Source organism: Stegostoma tigrinum, chromosome 3 (assembly GCF_030684315.1).
Source record: "Stegostoma tigrinum isolate sSteTig4 chromosome 3, sSteTig4.hap1, whole genome shotgun sequence".
NCBI lineage: Eukaryota > Metazoa > Chordata > Chondrichthyes > Orectolobiformes > Stegostomatidae > Stegostoma > Stegostoma tigrinum.
In genome coordinates this window covers 120,292,052-120,310,713 of record NC_081356.1, presented here as the reverse complement: position 1 = coordinate 120,310,713, position 18,662 = coordinate 120,292,052, and the positions used below count along the sequence as shown (strand labels likewise).

Genomic DNA, 18,662 nt, shown 5'->3' with positions numbered 1-18,662 from the left:
TAAATCGAATTCTCTAACTTTTTCAAGGCATGCCAAGGGATCACTTGTCTATAAATGAAAAGGTGAATTGGGTTTGCTTCATTGCTATCTTTCGAAACGGATAATGAATTTTCAACCTAGATTATTTGAGTTCTGGAGTTTAAACCTATAAGCTTTTGTTTCAGCTGAAGGAGATGTTTGGAGAATTCTTTTTGAGCCCTGTTTTGTTACTATCTCCCCTCCTGCCGAAGCTACTTCAAGGCCTGTATCTGTACATTCTTCCTTTTGTACCATCACTATTCTTGCAATTCCATATCTTTATCCTTGATATGCGTTAATTATTTTTAACTTTATATTAAAGATGGTATACAAATACACATATAAATAGTGTGGATGTGCAGAGGGATTTTGGTGCCCATGTACATAGATCCCTGAAAGTTGCCACCCAGGTTGATAGTGCTGTTAAGAAGGCATGAGGTGTGTTAGGTTTTAGTGGTAGATGGATTGAGTTACGGAGCCGTGATGTCATGCTGCAACTGTACAAAACTCTAGTGCAGCCTCACTTGGAATATTGTGTGCAGTTCTGGTCACCCCATTACAGGAAGGATGTGGAAGCATTGGAAAAGGTGCAGAGGAGATTTACCAGGATGTTGCCTGGCCTGGAGTGCAGGCCTTATGTAGAAAGGCTGAGGGAATTGGGTCTGTTCTCATCGGAAAGTAGAAGGCTAAGATGGGATTTAATAGAGACATACAAGATGAACAGAGGATTAGATAGGGTGGACAGTGAGAGTCTTTTTCCGAGGATGATGACATCAGCTTGTACGAGGGGGCATAGCTACAAATTGAGGGGTGATAGATTTAAGACAGATGTCAGAGGTAGGTTCTTTACTCAGAGTGGTAAGGGCATGGAATGCCCTGCCTGCCACTGTAGTTAACTCAACTCAGCCACATTAGGGGCATTTAAACAGTCCTTGGATAAGCAGATGGATGATGATGGGATAGTGTAGCGGGATGGGCTTAGATTAGTTCACAGGTCGGCGCAACATCGAGGGTCGAAGGGCCTGTTCTGCACTGTATTGTTCTATGTTCTAAATTATTATTGAATAATGCTGTCATTAGTTGTTTCTATGAAAATCAAATGTGAGGGAACTTGGGAAACTTCTGCACAAAGTAATTGTCAAAATTTTAACTTCAGATTCTGAGCTATTATTAAGTGTTGCTAATGGGGGTTTACATGTATTTAGCAAGTTTGAGCTCATGTTAAATACAAGAAGATTTGTTTCTACTTCATTTATGAATCTTTTATGATTTCATTTTTTTTCTCTATGTTTTAGTGTCGTAAGATGGGATCAGCTTTGTATAAGCATTATAAAGTATACAAGCGTTCCTCATGTGGACAGTGCAATGGTAAAATCACTGTCTGCCGTCTTGGGGAGAACAAACGAATGACATATTTCTGCTCTTGCTGTCAGAAGGAAGATCCCTGCCAGATTAACATTAGGTATTTAATATGTACAAAATATGTTATTTTATGATTATATCTTTAAAATGAAGCAAAGATGAGACTACATGAACTTGTCCAGCCAATTACATTTGTAATTTAGATCAGTTTTGGACCTAGACTGCACAATATTTTGTGAGCTTGCATGACTTGAATTTTATTACAAATTCATTTTCACTTTTGAGAGCATTCATTCAGTTTACAGTATCTTCCCAGCTCTTTTAACTTTCTTATTTTTGCACCAGTTTCCAAATTTTGCAAACTCCATCTATATTTCTAGCTTCCCACCATGTTGTCACTTTGGCTGTTTTGTTCTCTATTTATTTATGACCACTCCCAGCCATTCTGCCTATTGTATACTCAACTGCTTCTAGTCAGCAGTTAACTCCCTAAACGCAGTATCTCATCACCTATTTATTCAACATTGACCTTGCCTTTTTATATTTTGCGGTTTGTTTCAGAGAAGATTTGTAGCTTAGGTTGAGGTTCTGGATGTGAGTTTGCTCGCTGAGCTGGAAGGTTAGTTTTCAGACGTTTCGTCACCTTTCTAGGTAACATCATCAGTGAGCTTCTGACGAAGCGCTGGTGTTATGTCCCGCTTTCTATTTATCTGTTTCGGTTTCCTTGGGTTGGTGATGTCATTTCCTGTTCTTTTTCTCAGAGGATGGTAGATTGATTTGGAGCCCATGTGTTTGTTGATGGAGTTCCGGTTGGAATGCCATGCTTCTAGGAATTCTCGTGCGTGTCTCTGTTTGGCTTGTCCTAGGATGGATGTGTTGTCCCAATCAAATTGGTGTCCTTCCTCATCTGTATGTAAGGATACTCGTGATACTGGGTCATGTCGTTTTGCGGCTAGTTGATGTTAATGTATCCACCATTGTAATGCCAAACAGAGATTTGCAAGATTTTTATCCAGCAACAATAACAGCATGTTGGTAGAAATCCAACTCCTGGATTGTGTATGATTTAAAGGAGAACTTGCAGATCATTCTGTGCTAGCTACCTGTTACCCACGCTTATATGCAGCCTGCACCATCCATAAGAATATTTACAGGTTGCTCAGCAAGTTGCATCCTTACATCTTCCAGATAGCACACTCCCCATTAGGATGTGGCTGTTGTAGAGAGAATGGATGTTTTGGTGAGTGGATTATTGCCAGTCAAGTTGATAGCTTTAAATTTCTTTAATGTTGTGACACCTGCATCCATTTATGCAAGTGAAGATTTGTACCTTTTGTATTTGTAGTGGTTTGAGGTGGTCAGTAGGTTAGCCAATTGCCATAAATACTCAGACTCTGACTTGTTGAAGTTACCATGTTTGTACCTGCTGCATGCTTCTGTTTAAATACCGGCAGTGAGATGCAGTGTTACCTCACAACGTAAATAGATAAGAAGTTTCCATTTTCTTATTCTGATTCATCCATTCAGATGAAAAAAAAAAGTCACCTCTTTATCTTCCATTACAGCATCTGTTATATTCAAATAATTTGAATATTGTTTTCACATCTTTAGCAGGAAGAGTATTCAATAGATTGGTCATTCTTAGTGGTGAAGAGAATCTTCTTGAAATCTGTACTACGTTAAAAGGTTGTTGTGTATTCTGTTTTGAAAAGTGTATGTATAGATATTCTGTATAGAAATGGTATTGTTGATGTGTACCAAAATTCACATAAATTGTCTTTCCAAGTGATATTTTTAAACACTGTCCTAAATGTATGCAAAACATGCACTTAGGACAAGGCAATTTTTGAGAATCTTATTGCCAATAATTTCGAACATTTTTAAATGGAACTTTTCATTTGTACTATGTAAGTAAATACTTTAATCACAGCAAAACTACCTTTCCCATGATTTCAAATGCATTTTTTAACAGTAATTTGCCTAAACGGAATAGCCTGATTGGATGGGCACATGCCTTTGGAGATCATTCTACTGACACCGTTGCCAAAAAAGACGAGGAAGAATGGACCTGCTCACTTTGTACTTTAATCAATGCACCATCAGCTAAATCATGTAATGCCTGCCTGACACTAAGGCCTATGAGTAAGTATGGTTTTCAGCAAGTGGTCTAAAACAGTTATTGTCATTATCAAGTTAATTTAACTTTTTGGTATGTTTGTAGGATGGCAAATATCTATTAAAAGAGATGTATTACTTTTGGAGATAATAGGAACTGCAGATGCTGGAGAATCTGAGATAACAGGGTGTATAGCTGGATGAACACAGCAGACCAAGCAGCATCAGAGGAGAAGGAAGGCTGAAAATGAAGAATGGTCTAGGCCCAAAACGTCAGCCTTCCTGCTCCTCTGATGCTGCTTGGCCTCCTGTGTTCATCCAGCTCTACACCTTGTTATCTCTACTACTTTTGGAGATGTAATATAAAATTGCATAAATTTAGAGGCGATGTTTAAAGGGTCAATTGAAGTGTTCAAATTGTTGAATTTTATTTACACCATGAACGAGCTACCAATGACTTTGTTTACATATGAATGAGAATTTCCTTCACCTCTCGGATGTAGGTTCACTGCTCCGTTGTAGATACCATAGCAGTTTTAATAGCATTATGGTGCAAATGTGAATGAAAATGCAGCTAAGTGTTTTCCTTGAATTTTGTTGAGCTGAGTATCATGAACATTTTCTTCACAACTGAATTAATCTATATTGTCTCCTTTGCCACCTCATACGAAAGCATAGTATTTAATTTGCCACAGGAAACTTTAAAAATAAGTTACATCAATGGTATTCAAGATTTATCATATTTATCAATGTTAACAATGTATTCTTTCTGTAAGGTTAACTGTGCCTTCTGCATCTTTTAAAGATGAACCTTCATTTCCGATGTCTGACTTCAACAATGATCTCGTAAAATACCCATGCAATAGTTTTGAGAAGCCAAAGATTGAGTGGAAACTAAATCGAAAGGCAGTATTTGGTACAACGACATTAGTTTTCACATCACTAAGGAGCCCTGGAGTAAGCCCTGGATCCACAGCCTCAGTTGGTGATGAAATGAAAAGGAAGACACCGTTATCACACGGAAACACTTCACGCCAAGCTTTTCCTTTGGTTAAGAGTAGTTCTGCAAATATGATGAGCTCCAGTCTGAAAATGAATGGCCCCTTTAATAACTATGCAAACCAAATGGCCAATGATTCAATAGCTTCGAGTTGTACAAACCAAAATTTATTTCATCAACCTCCCAAAAGAATTAAAACGGACCATAGTTTATCTTTTGATTCCCAGAGAAGTGATAAAATTTCTGCTTTCAGGTATGATTGTAGACTTACCTATTTAAACAAAATGTCAATGCAGAAAGTTGTTGTGAAACGTCAATACTAAAGTAAGCTAGCTGCATGATAGAACTGTTGAATGCTTTCCACATCCTGGGACATTTATGTTTGATCAAATGTTATGATGGATACACTGTATGCAGTTGAAAGATATTAGTGGAGTATTAAGCAAGTACCTGCCTTCATTTTGGAGGAAGATTTTGGCACAGAATTCAGAAAGAGAGTCTGTGAGGTTTTTAAGCAATTTGACATAGGGAGTGAGGATGGGTTTAGGCTGGCTTAAAAGTGGAGAATCCCCTGATTTGGATGAATTGAATTCCAGACTGTTGTGAAAGGAGAGAGGAAATTACAGGGACTCTGACTCAAATTTTTAATTTCTCGCTGACTGTGGGAAAGGTGCCAGAAAACTGGAAGATGGCCAGTGTGGCTCAGCTTTTCAAGAATGGTGACAGAAAGAAAGCAGGGAGTTACAGACCAATGGGTCTTACATCAGTAGAAGGAAAATCATTGGAGAAAACTCTGAAGAAGAGAATTCATCTCAATTTGGAGAGGCAAGATTTGATCAGGGATGGCTTTATCAGAGGGAAGTCATGCCTAATAAGTTTGATTAAATATATTGAGGAAGTGACCAGTTGTGTAGGTAATGGTAAAGCAGTTGATGCAGTTTATGTAGATATCAGAAAAGCCTTTGGCAAAGTCCCACAAGAAAGACTGCTAAACAAGGTGAAAGCAGGGAAAATCTAGGATAACTTGGCAAGTTGAATCCAAAACTAGCTTTGTGGCAGGACACAGGCTGGTGGTAGATGGCTGTGTGACTGGATGCTTGTGTCCAGTGATGTACCACAGGAATCAGTGCTGGATCGTTTATTGGCCATCATGACAAGTAAGTATGCAGATGACATGAAGATTGGCCGGATGGTTGACGGTATGGAATGAGATCTTGGGTTACAGGAAGATAATGATGGATGATCATATGGGTAGATCAGTGTTAGATGGAATTTAATCCTGAAAAGTGTGAGGTAATGCATTTGGAAGAAGTAATGAGACAGGAGAGTATTCAATGAATGGCAGGTTGTTAAGAAGCTCCGAGGAATATAGGGATCTTGGGGTACTTGTCCACACATCGCTGAAGGTGGCAGAACGAGTTAATAGGGTGGTTAAGAATGCAGACAGGACACATGCCTTTGTCAGTTGTGATGCGTCATTAAACGCCAGAAAGGTTATGTGGGAGTTGTACAGGACTTCGGTTGGGCCACAGCTGGAATACTGTGTGGAACCTGGTGACTCCCCTATAGGAAGGATATGATTGCACTGGAAGTGGTGCAAATCAGATATACAATGATGTTGGATAACAAAATGTGGAGCAGGCCAAGCAGCATCTCGGGAGCACAAAAGCTGACGTTTTGGGTCTAGACCCTTCTTCAGAGAGGGGGCTGGGCAGAGGGAACTGGAATAAATAGGGACAGAGGGGGAGGCAGACTGAAGATGGAGAGAAAACAAGATAGGTAGAGGGAGGAGGTGTGGGGGCAAGTGTAGCACTTACTGCGGTTGCAGGGGAAGGCGCTCGGTGTGGTGGGGTTGGGGGGGTGCGGCGGGAGTGTGGAGCGGACAAGGGAGTCACAGAGAGAGAGTGGTCTTTCCGGAAGGCAGACAAGGGTGGGGATGGAAAAATAGCTTGGGTGGTGGGGTCGGATTGTAAATGGCGGAAGTGACAGAGGATGATACGTTGTATCCGGAGGTTGGTGGGGTGGTATGTGAGAACGAGGGGGATCCTCTGGGGGCGGTTGTGGCGGGGGCAGGGTGTGAGGGATGTGTTGCGGGAAATGCGGGAGACGCAGTCAAGGGCGTTCTTGACCAATACGGGGGGATAGTTGCGGTCCTTGAAGAACGTAGACATCTGGGATGTGCAGGAGTGGAATGCCTCATCGTGGGAGCAGATGCAGCGGAGGCGGAGGAATTGAGAATAGGGGATGGAATTTTTGCAGGAGAGTGGGTGGGAGGAGGTGTCTTCTAGGTCGCTGTGGGAGTCGGTGAGCTTGAAATGGACATCAGTTTCTAGCTGGTTACCTGAGATGGAGACTGAGAGGTCCAGGAAGGTGAGGGATGTGCTGGAGATGGCCCAGGTGAACTGAAGGTTGGGGTGGAAGGTGTTGGTAAAGTGGATGAACTGTTCGAGCTCCTCTGGGGAGCAAGAGGCAGCGCCGATACAGTCATCAATGTAACGGAGGAAGAGGTGGGGGTTGGGGCCTGTGTTGGTGCAGAAGAGGGACTATTCCACGTAACCTACAAAGAGCAGGCATAGCTTGGGCCCATGCGGGTACCCATGGCCACCCCCTTTGTCTGTAGGAAGTGGGAGGAATCGAAAGAGAAGTTGTCGAGGGTGAGGACGAGTTCGGCTAGGCGGGTGAGGGTGTCGAAGGAGGGGGATTGGTCGGGCCTACGGGACAGGAAGAAGCAGAGGGCCTTGAGGCCATCTGCATGAAGAATACAGGTGTATAGGGACTGGACGTCCATGGTGAAAATGAGGTGTTGGGGGCCAGGGAATTGGAAGTCCAGGAGGAGGTGGAGGGCGTGGGTGGTGTCACGGACGTAGGTAGGGAGTTCCTGGACCAAGGGTGAGAAAATGGAGTCCGGATAGGTGGAGATGAGTTCGGTGGGGCAGGAACAGGCTGAGACAATGGGTCGACCAGGGCAGGCAGGTTTGTGGATTTTCAAAAATCACTGATACGATGATGTTGCATGGTTGGTGCAGTTTAGCTGTGAGGAAAGGCTGGATAAGTTTGGGTTCTTTTCATTGGTCTCGAGATGGCTGAAAGGCTAAAGACAGGTGGATAAAAAGCAACTCACAGCCTTTTAAAAATACTGGATTGAGCACTTGAAATGTCATTACATCCAAGGCTATGTGCCTAATGCTGGCAGGTGCCACCAGTTTAGATTTAGATTAGTTTTTTGTTGGTGCAGGCTGGATGGGCTGAAGGTCCTCTTCTATACTTTATGCTTCTATGATTACTCCATCTGCCCTTTTCAACATAATCTTCTCCAAAATAAATGAAGATAATGTCCTCAAATTGTGAGCTGCTTAGACCATATCCAAGCAGTTTCTAATAATTTTATGGCACTGGATCTGATATACAGACTGGATTATTTCTCCACATGTGTAATGTTCACATCAGATTTTAAAAAGCTGTTGTGTTTTTATGAGTAGAAATTTTTACTTGTTGATTTCTTTTTTCTTTCATATGTTCGCACATGGGTTGGATACTCTGTCAGTGGTGTATTACTCATTTTAAAACGCAGAAATGGTACAAAAATTAAAACATGACCAATGTGTGCTTCAAACAAACTTAAGAGCAAATTAATAGCTATTTCAATTATGCAATGACCATGGCAGAAAAGCTAATTCCATTTTCAAAATGGATGTCGGTAGTTGCTATTAAGAAGGTTGGTGATGAGCAGCCTTTTTAAACCGTTGCAGTCCATTTGCTGTAGGTAGATCCATAACGTCATTAGGAAGGGAGTTCCAGGATTTCGAACTAGCAGTGCTAAAGGAGCAGCGATTATATTTCCAAATCAGGATGATGAGTGGCTTGGGAGAGGAACTTGCATGTGGTAGTGATCTTATGTAGCTGCTTCCCTGACTTATAGATGATATTCCTGAGTTTAGAATGTTCTGCCCAAGGAGTTTTAAGGAATTTTGGCAGAGCATTTTGTGGATAGTGCATGCTGTTGCTACTGAGCATCAGTAGTGGAGGGATTAAATGTCTGTAGATGTGGTGCAATTATGGCAGACTGCTTTGTGCTTTTGGTGATAAGTTTCTTGAGTGTTGTTGGAGCTGCTTTCATCCCTTGCAGATGTTGGGCAGGCTTTGAGGAGCCAGGGGATAAGATACATATGCAAGGTTTGTGGTTTTTGACTTGATCTTGTAGCCACAGCACTTATATCACAGGTCCAATTCAGTTTTTGATCAGTTCTAAAGCCCAGAATGTTGATGGTTGTTGATCCAGTGATTGTATTGCCCTGAGAAGTCCTGCAGAGATGACTTGGAGCTGAGGTGACTGGCCTCCAGTAACTGTAACGATCTTCCTTTGTGCCAAGTTTGACTTAAACCAGAGGAGGATTTTCCCCCGATTCCTATTGATTCTAGTTTTGCTGGGGCTTCTTGATGCTACATTCAGTCAAATGTGGCCCTGATGTCAAGGACAGCCATTCTCACCTACCTCTAGAAATCAGCTCCTTTGCCCATGTTTGGATCAGGACTGTAATGAGGTCAGGAGTGGAGTAGCCTTGCCAGATCCCAAAATGCATGTCTGAGTAGGTGTGGGATCACATTTTCAATAATGATTAAGATCTGTGAGTGCTAAAAGTAGCCTCAGTAGCACAGTTCTAGGCAGCGATGGAATCCGAAGTACGGATTTACTGTAGCCTCTTACAGACATTAAACTTTTGGTTGGTGTGATACCTGCCCAGGAGAAGCAGGGCATGGTTTAAGCACTCGCTAAATGCTGGCTGTTACTCCTAATGGGATTAGAATGCCTGTCCAGTTTGAGCTTTTATAATTGAGAGGTGTTGGTCCTTTCTTCTTTAAAGTTAGTAATGTTTGTAAAAATACTAGACCTATATGATCTAAATAAGTTATAAATTATATGTGTACTAAATAAAAGTATAGAGGGTATTAAACTGATCTCCTGCAGCTGGGTTGTGAGATTTCATTTACTATTGCCGGTTTTGACAGTTCTTACACATTCATTTCATGCAGTTTCACGGAATCGAGGTTTTGATAGTAAGTTTCTTAAAGGGAACAGCAGCACTATTTAATATGTATCTAAAATGTACATACTAGAGAAGGAAACTATTTGATGTCTGCAAACTATTCAGATCCCAAGAGACGGCTGCTAAGAGCTAATTTAATATTATAATCGTTCCATAGTTTTGAATGGGTTATGGAGATGATAGCAGGGATGGCATTGTTCTGAGTAGGCTACGGTATTAACATTTATTCTGGGGTAGCCTTTGATTCCGAAACAGGTCTAAACACTGCTTGCAGCATGTTCTGACAGGAATTAGAAGATGTAAAGAAACAGTAATAGGTTAGAAGGGATGTTTAATTTAGTTTATAAATTATACAACAAAAGTGCAGTTTTATGAATGAGTGAATGGAAATGCTGGGGGTCTGGCAGACTGCTTGCCTTCATCTGATTGAGTCTGAACGTGTTCCGACATTGGGAAGTGACTTTTTCCGTGAAGGGAGTGAATCTGATAAGTCATGCCGCCTGGGGGGCGCTGGGTGAGGAGCCCGGATTTGGTCGGGGCTGTCTAAAAACTTTGCCTGGGGCTCAGACAGGGTTCGTGTGGACTTCAGTCTGTGCCCTGGGGTCTGGCAGACTGGTTGCCTTGATCTGACTGAGTCTGAACACGTCCCAACATTGGGAAGTGACATATTATGGTGAGGGAGTGAATCCGAGAAGCCATGCTGCCTGGTAGGCACTTTAGGCCGGGTGAGGTGCCCAGATTCGGTCGGAACAGACTTAAAATATCTAGTGCTTGTGACTGAGTTGGTAAATGGAATCATAATACCATATCTCACATGGGTTACTGTTAAATGCTACTCAGTTCAAATAGATTACATGTCAAAAGAGATTGAAATTACATCACAGCCTTAGGTTTCCAAAATTTTGTGGGTAAAGGTATGAACTGCCTTTCTTTTGGTGTGCAATGAGGTAATGTGGGCCAGGAAATGAGGAGAATTCCTGTTTTGGAATGTTGATGAGAAGCGACTACCTATGTCCCCTATGTCCATCTGAACAATCACAGCTGACTGACGGAGCCTCTGTTAGCACCTCATCTGAAATGCAGCATTTTGCTAATATCCTGGAACACCATGGTGGCGAGTAACTTTAACTCGAATTGAACAGAACAGTGACTGTTACTCACTGATGCAGACTGGGTTGTTCCCAGGTTTGGGCTTGGTCAGTAACTGATTTTAGATGAGCATCAGTTGAAGAACTATTGTTTTTTGACCTAAACTGAGACATCTGTCATTGTTTTAGCATTCAGGTTTCATGCTAAAAAGATTTATTGAGTCACTTTGAGGAGTTAACAGATCTAGTTAGTATTGATGGAAGAGGCAGTGAATATTTTCCACCTGGATTTCAGGAAAACATTCGTCCAATGAGTTTCAAGATCATGGAATAGACATGAATGTGTTCATTTAGATTAGTACATGATTATTAACCAGCATCGTTGTCATACAGGCATAGGTAATTAGAAATGCACTAGTGGAAACCTCTGGATAGTTGGACTTGATGGGCTAAAGGCTGCCTTGTGCCTGAAATTGTTACTATGCAAAGGTCTGAATGTGTTTCAGATTCTTATTGCTACGTCTTAACTCTATGTGGACATCATTTGACGACTGATCAAACTTCAGTGTCACTTGGCTCTTGTATATTGAAGGCTCTGCAATTTTGTCCTACTAGTGAATTATACATTTTCCTTCAATCTATAAGCAATGTGGTTTCAGTGGCAAACATTTAGGTAAATCTTACCAAAATGTCAGATGTTTGCCTCCAGTTAAAATTGGACTAGTTTAATGGACAGGAGAAAATGACTGTCATAAAGTAGTTTTAATGTCAGGGTTTGAAAAACAACATGCATTTGTTTTCTTTACCACCATCTGTTAGTGAATCTGAATGACAAGCTAATGACCTACAATAAATAACTCTAAAACGATATTTCATTTATAATTATTTTGAAGGTCAGTAATTTCTTACTGCAAAATGATGATATTTATCAAGCTTCAGCCTGCAGTCTGGTTGTTGAACAAGCACTGATGCCTGAAATTGCACAAAAGGCAGCTTTATTGCATGATTTTGATAAAAGAATGCTGTTAAATCAATAAAAGAAAATCATGTGTTCACAGGAGTGCTGTTAATATGAATGATGATACTGCTGCTATAAATCCTGAAACCCCATGTTGCAAAAAGCATAGTCGTCCCTGCACATTAAGACTGGTCAAGAAAGAAGGAGACAACAAAGGGAGGCAGTTCTACGTGTGCTCCCTTCCTCAAGAATCCCAATGTGACTACTTTCAAGTGAGTATGTTGCTATACATTCGTGGAGTCTGTCTGAAATCTTTAATGTGACATTCTTCCAGGATGGTTGAAGCCCCAAATATACTTCTCAAAGCTGCTATAACTATTAAATGCCCTATTATCCAACTTCTTAGCTCCTCCTAGCTTCTTCTATCAATTTCCTGACAATCCCCCATCTATCTGATTGTGATTACTGAACCTACTATTGATCAAAAGATGATGCCAAAATGCTCCCCACAGTGACAGGCACAGCCCCTCTACTTTAGAGCTGGTGCCACATTCCATACACACACTGTTTGGCAGGACAGGCCTCATTTAAACAAGTGGTACAGATTCTCACATCAACAGCTTTGTTAAGGTCACCACTGCAGAGGTTGCTGAGATGATTATTGCAGGTGAATATATACCAGCTTTAGCACTCTCGATTGTCGCTACTGCTGTGCTGGTTGGCTTTCGCAGACCGCTGTTAAGCTGAAGGTCTCAGTTCTATATTGGACCTGACAGCTGGAATTGCGGGCAAGTGCTTGGGGAACTTTGGTGAGGAGAAGAAGAGAGATGTTTAAAAAAAAGTACTGCTGGTCTTGAATCTTGCAGACCATCATTTCCTAGATAATCAAGAATACTGGACCATGAGGCTACACTATATGACATTATCACTTTAGGAAAAATTCTGTTGTAATTAAAAGGCAACAGTCATTCGAACATTAGCAGTTTTTAAAAATTATTTCAGCGAAATATGGTAAGATGATTCTGTTAACCTGACATCAGTTATTAAGATGTCCTGCAGTGATTAACAACAGATTTCATCAAAAAGTCCAATATTGCAATGTCACAAACTAAATTTGGTGTAACCTTTAATTTAATTCACTTTGATACTTTTAATGATTGTGTACCGTTATGCTAAGTAGCCTCTAGAGGGCACTTCAACACCATCCAAAAACCTGAAGTTGAATAACTGCAGTGTTCAGGACTTCGTATGACTTATATTCCACATCAGATGAATTAATACAAAATTTGCTTTAAACCTCAGTGGCACTGCAGCTAGACTGTTGATTGAACTATTCAAAATTACTTTGAAATTGCAGTAATTGCTATCTACTAGGTAATGGATATGGTTGGATAATAGGTTACAGTACATTGTGTAGAATAGTGTTTCTTCAATTTATAATTTAATTACATTTGTTCAGCTCAGTTACACATCATTTGTATAATAGGTTTGAAAATCAAAAGGATTTTGCTAATTAAGTGAAGATTATAATTTTAATTATGTAGATCTGACTATATTTTATACATCTTGAATACTGCTGTAAAAACAGAATTGTTTGCATCATCCACATTATACAGAAAATGATCAGTTAAAATAATTATCTGCAAACCAAAGTAATGAAGATGCTAGAAATTGCTAAAAGGTGATGAGAAGGTTTTTGTCTTGCACTCAACGAGATTGGGATGCAAGAGTTAGATTTTAAAAGAGGTACACGAATGTACACAGCAGGAGAGTCACAATTGGCATGGAGACGTAGCAAGAATTGTTATCTGTCAGTCTGCAGAAGGGGTAATCACAAAGAACTGCAGGTGCTGGAAATCTGAAAAAAGCAGTGTGCTAGAGCAACACAGCAGCTCTGACAAGTGTTTTGATGAAGGATCACTGGACTCAGAAAGTTAACTGTGTTTTCTCTCCACAGCTGTATCACACTGCAAACCCGATTTGATGATCTTAGTGTGAATCTCAGAGCAGTCTGTATTATGTCTTGTGCTACTTCTTCGCAGTAAACTCGAGACATTTTGTTTATTGACCAGCTGCTACATTCAGGACAAAATGACATTTTGCCTGCCACAAAAAATGAGTATAGTGATATGATTTTCAGGGCCATGTGATGCCAGGTATGCAGGCTGTATGTTCTGATTGGCAAACCATGCCAAACAGAGGTTCCCATTGACTAATTGCAATATACAGATTATGATCAACCAGCCTATGCTTGTAAACATCTGATTATAGGCATACCTTTGAGGTGATTCTGCTATTGGAAATCATTTATTAAATAATCTGGACTGTGTTGAGAGTTACACTGGAAACCTATTTAAGATTAACTGTTAGGCTGACGGTGTGATTCATTCGTGTATGCAAGAAAACATATGTTTATACACAGGACCCTGTTTTATGTAGGCAAAAGAAAATAGCAACCAACATTTGGTTTTGCCAATCTCTGCTGCACTCCCTCAATAACACGTCAACCTGTCAGAGTCTGCCTCCCCGATCTGAAAACGAAGATTGCTGGCTAACTGCCCTAGCTGCACCTCCAAGCCAGTGATGATCCAACCAATCAGCACCTTGTTATCATGCTCTATAAACTGGTGTCCCTTTTTCACGTCTGTTTCTTGCATCATAAAACCCTAAGAGGATGAGATAAAGAGCTTCAGCTTCTTGCCTCCCTTTAACAATATTTAAGTTCTCTATTACCAAGCAATTATTAATATGCAGAGATCAAATTACATCGGGATGACAAATTCAAAACTTTCCCGCGGGTGAGTTCTGAAAGTATTCACTATCTCCTTTGTAAATATCGCTGTATCAGCAACTAGTAGTTACATAGCACCTTTTAACATAGTCAAACATCCCAAGGTGTTTCACAGAAACATAATAAAGTAAAATCTTACATTAAGCCTCAAAAAAACAGATATTAAGACAGTTGACTTGGTTAATTTGGTAAATTTTCAGAAACATCCTAAGGAGGAGATGGAGGTAGAGAGGCTTTGAGCAGAAAATCCCAGAGCTTAATACCTTGACCATTGAATGAATGACTACCAGTGCTGGAACACTGGACAAGAATGATGTGCAAGAGGCCAGAATTGGAGTAGCATCGATCATGTGGAAGTTTGGAGTGTTTAAAGATGTTAATGAGAGTGGGGAATGGTGCAAGACGAACTAAAGAATTTTCAGGTTATCCCCTGTTCGTAATAAAGTATGAGTTTAAAGTCAACACCTACAACTAATCAGTTAAACTCTGTTGTAGGAAATCTTTATGAACAATAATCTAGGACTGAATTGTCCCTGTTCAGTTGTGCATTTAATGAAGAAGCCAGTATGTACGTATTACAATCAGACAGAAGTTTGATGTAGCAGGGAGGATTGATTTGAAAATTAATCTTACATAATTTTTTTTTACTACCACCATAGGTCTCAAAGCACTTTACAGTAATGATGTGTTATTAATGTGTGGTGACTATAGTAGAAAACATGGCAGCCAAACATGGCATACCACATTTCCACATCAGCAATGTGATAATTACTAGATTTTATTTTGTGATTCTGACTGAAAAATAAATACTGGCCAGGATACCGGCAACAACTCCTTGAAATATAGGACGTCCTCCACAGGAGGGGCACACGGTCCTCCATAAGATTAACTGGAAACCCCCTCCCCTCTCCACCTTTCCTACCATGAGGGAAACGTGATGCAGAGGCTTGCTTTTGGCCTGATGCGCAAAGCCTGTATACTAACTGGAAATTTCAATGGGTGCAGCATATGGCCCCGTTGCCCTCAACTGGCCACCTGCCACTTGCAACTGGTTAGCTGATCCCAAAAAGGGCTCTGAAATTAGCTCAGGCTCAAGATGTATTACTAAAGTCACACAATGGCCAACTATGCAAAATGTGCGATCTGTTTGCTTCCAATCCCAACCCACAAAGGTTCATCATTTTTGCTGAAAATTTCAAACATCACAAATATTCATTTCTCATGCAGTTATGTTCATTTTCTGTCTAGCAGTGTGGAAAGACATACAGTAAGCACCTGAAGTATTTCAAACTGATTTTGTTTATTTCTTGTTTACAATCATGTTCACATTCTTTAGAATTAACCCTGCTTTTTATTTCATAGTGGGCTGACTTACATTTTCCATTCTGCAATCATGGAAAGCGATGTATTATGAGAAGAGTGCTGAAACTTGGCCCCAATAACGGACGTAACTTTTATGTGTGTTCACAAGGAATAGGAAAGCAGTGCAATTTCTTTCAATGGGCAGAGAATGGATCAAGCATCAACATTATTCCAGGCAGCTGAAACTCCACCAGTACCACCGAGGCAAGCGTGTATGGAATAGCTTTACTGATCCAAGCACAAGAAAATGAAGAAATCTCTGACTTACATTTTTATAACATTTAAAATTGTATAACCGTTTCTGATATCTTTATTTTGAATCAAGATTACATTTATTCCTCCCATCATTCCTAACTTTGTCAGCCCTGAGCATGTCGTGAATTTCTTGAAATTTGGTATTTTTTTAAGTAATGTCTTTTTTTCTTTATTTTATCTCTGTATCATTCTGTAATTTGTTTCAGTAGATGAGATCCTCTTTGTCACCTGGCTTGTTCTACATATCTTCGTAATAAGGATTAATAAATTGAAGAATTCTGTTTTTAACACACTGATTTTCTAGGTCATTAAAGGTGCAATGAGCAACAGAATGAGAATTTCTTCCACTCCTATGCCTGAAATTTCAGATTTTGACCTGATCCAAAAATTATGTACCTGAGTGAGGTCTATAGATTTCATCCTGCTCCTTCTGTATGATCATCCCAGAGTTTTCTTTCAGAAGGGTCTGATGAGGCCTTTCTAACATGCTTCGAGCATATGGCTTACAGTCCAACTTAGATGAAAATCCTATTTTCATTTCCGTGCCCAAAATTATTTAATATTAGAGTATAGAGTAAGTTAGGCGCTGGAAGACTGAAAGTTGGCTAACGTGGTGCCATTATTTAAGAAAGGCTGTAAAGAACAGCCAAGGAATTATAGACCAATGAGCATGACATCAGTGGTGGGTAAGTTGTAGGAGTTTCTGAGGGACAGGATTTACATGCACTTAGGTAGTCAACATGGTTTTGTGCATGGGAAATCATGTCTCACTAACTTGATTGAGATTGAGGGCTAAAACTTTTCTGGTTGAACATTCAGACTCCCAACACTAGCTAATGACTCCACTCCTGTATGGAGCCATTTTCTCATTGATTAACAATATCCTGTTTGATCCTGAGCAGAGTTTCCAATGCTGTGTCCTGTCCATCACAAAAGAAAATCAACCTTCATTCCTGTCACATCAACTGCCTCTTCCCTGTCTCAACAATTTTTCATCTACTTATTTCCCTCCAGACATAACTATTCTATTGCTGGCTAGCCTCCCATCATTCATCTTCTACAAACTTAAAAGCCCTACTGTCTGCATCAAAACCAAATCCTGTTCGCCCACTGCCACCATGTCCACTGATGCATATTGGTTCCTGATCCACCAACATTTTTTTTTCATAAGACAAAACTGTGGAGCTGGAAATCTGAAACAAAACAAATTGCTGAAGAAACTCAACAGGTCTTGCAGCATCTTTGGGGAGAAAGCAAAGTTAACATTTAGAGTCTAATTCTGAAGTAAGGTTACTGGACTTGAAACATTAAATTTGCTTTACCTCCATGAATGTTGCCAGACCTGCTGGGTTTCTCCAGCATTTGTGTGTTCAGTTTTAGAATTCTGATTTTTGTGTTCCATATACCCAAGACCTTTCCTTTTCACCTCAACCTTTTCTGTTTGGTCTCCAACTTGCAACACCCAATGAATTTCCTCCAACTCTGTCCTTCATTGGCAGCTATCTCCTCAAAGTTTTGGAACCATGTTCCCAAACCCCTATTTCTCAAGCTTTAAGATGCTCCTTAAAATCTACCCCTTGAAAATGTTTCAATGTGCATGTTTGTATCTCCTGCATTGAGACAATATTTGTCTCATTAGTGATGCCTTTGGGTTTTTAACGTGTTCCTGTTTCTATTTAGATTTCTGTTTAAATAGCAACACAACCATGGCTGCAACATTAGGTCAATACTATTTCTTTGCAGCTTAGCTTCCAAAGAACCATGAGGAGAACCTCATGTCTTGGATATGGACTAATGTGAAAATGGTCACTCTCAAATTAGTTGGAAAGGAAGGTATTTAACATCAGTTACTTTTTGCACTCAACTCCTGATCAGGAATGGAATATTTATTTTGGCACCTTGAAGTTTAAAGCTAAGCTGGTCTTGAGTAACAGTAAGTGGTCAACATTACTTCAGTATGATAACTATTTGTTTGTGAACAAAAGTTTATTTGGCCCCTCTTGTACAAGAAATGAAGTAGGGCAACTAAGCTCATTTCCAAAATGAAGATGTTGGCAAATAACGTGTACTTTTCTGTCTTTTCTTCTTTGTCGTCCTGTCTCATTTATGGAACCTTCCATCACCTGTGACATGAGGACTGAATTTCAAAGAATAAGCATGACTGCAATTAAGATGAGTAGTGTCAGGAGAGCACAATGAGGTTGTACAGTTTCTGTGCTTTTGCACTGATGTAAGTGATGAAAATCTTCAAAAAGAGGAAAAATACCAGTCAATGGGAGATATGATCTCTTAAAGGGTAGGATTTACCCCTGAATAAAAAGGGGCAGGAAGGGCAGATAATGAGGTAGGTTGTCCCCTGGGGGAAGTTCAGGCATACAGATGACCAGCTCTGTGGAGGGTATCTTCATGACTGTGGTGCCAAGGCTTCCAAAGGCACACTATAGCCTCTGATCAGCCAGTAGTTTCAAGCGGGCAGGAATTGTCTGGTGTGAGACCTAATAATGCAAGAAGCCTGCCATTCAGCAGTTAAATGCCTGACTGGCACTCAATTCAGCAATACTTTCTTCCTGATGGGAGCAGAGAAATCCCCTTTTAAAGATATCTGTCCCCACACTTTGTGCAGAAGCCATTAAATCCTTGTCTCTATTTCTCTCTCGTGATGCTGCCT

At 40.3% G+C, this 18,662-nt stretch overlaps 1 protein-coding gene across 4 annotated transcripts in view; it reads left to right on the top strand.

Moving 5' to 3' along the window:
- Window positions 1–16,282, top strand: part of neil3 (nei-like DNA glycosylase 3) — a 35,557-nt gene extending 19,275 nt beyond the window's left edge. For all 4 annotated transcript variants that reach the window (XM_048527818.2, XM_048527817.2, XM_048527819.1 and 1 more), the window contains 5 exons: window positions 1,314–1,480; window positions 3,353–3,522; window positions 4,301–4,748; window positions 11,687–11,858; window positions 15,740–16,282. In XM_048527818.2, coding sequence (XP_048383775.1) covers window positions 1,314–1,480; window positions 3,353–3,522; window positions 4,301–4,748; window positions 11,687–11,858; window positions 15,740–15,922 — 1,140 coding nt within the window. In that variant the 3' untranslated portion in view covers window positions 15,923–16,282. The remainder of the gene's footprint in view (window positions 1–1,313; window positions 1,481–3,352; window positions 3,523–4,300; window positions 4,749–11,686; window positions 11,859–15,739) is intronic.
- The last annotated feature ends 2,380 nt before the right edge of the window (window positions 16,283–18,662 follow it).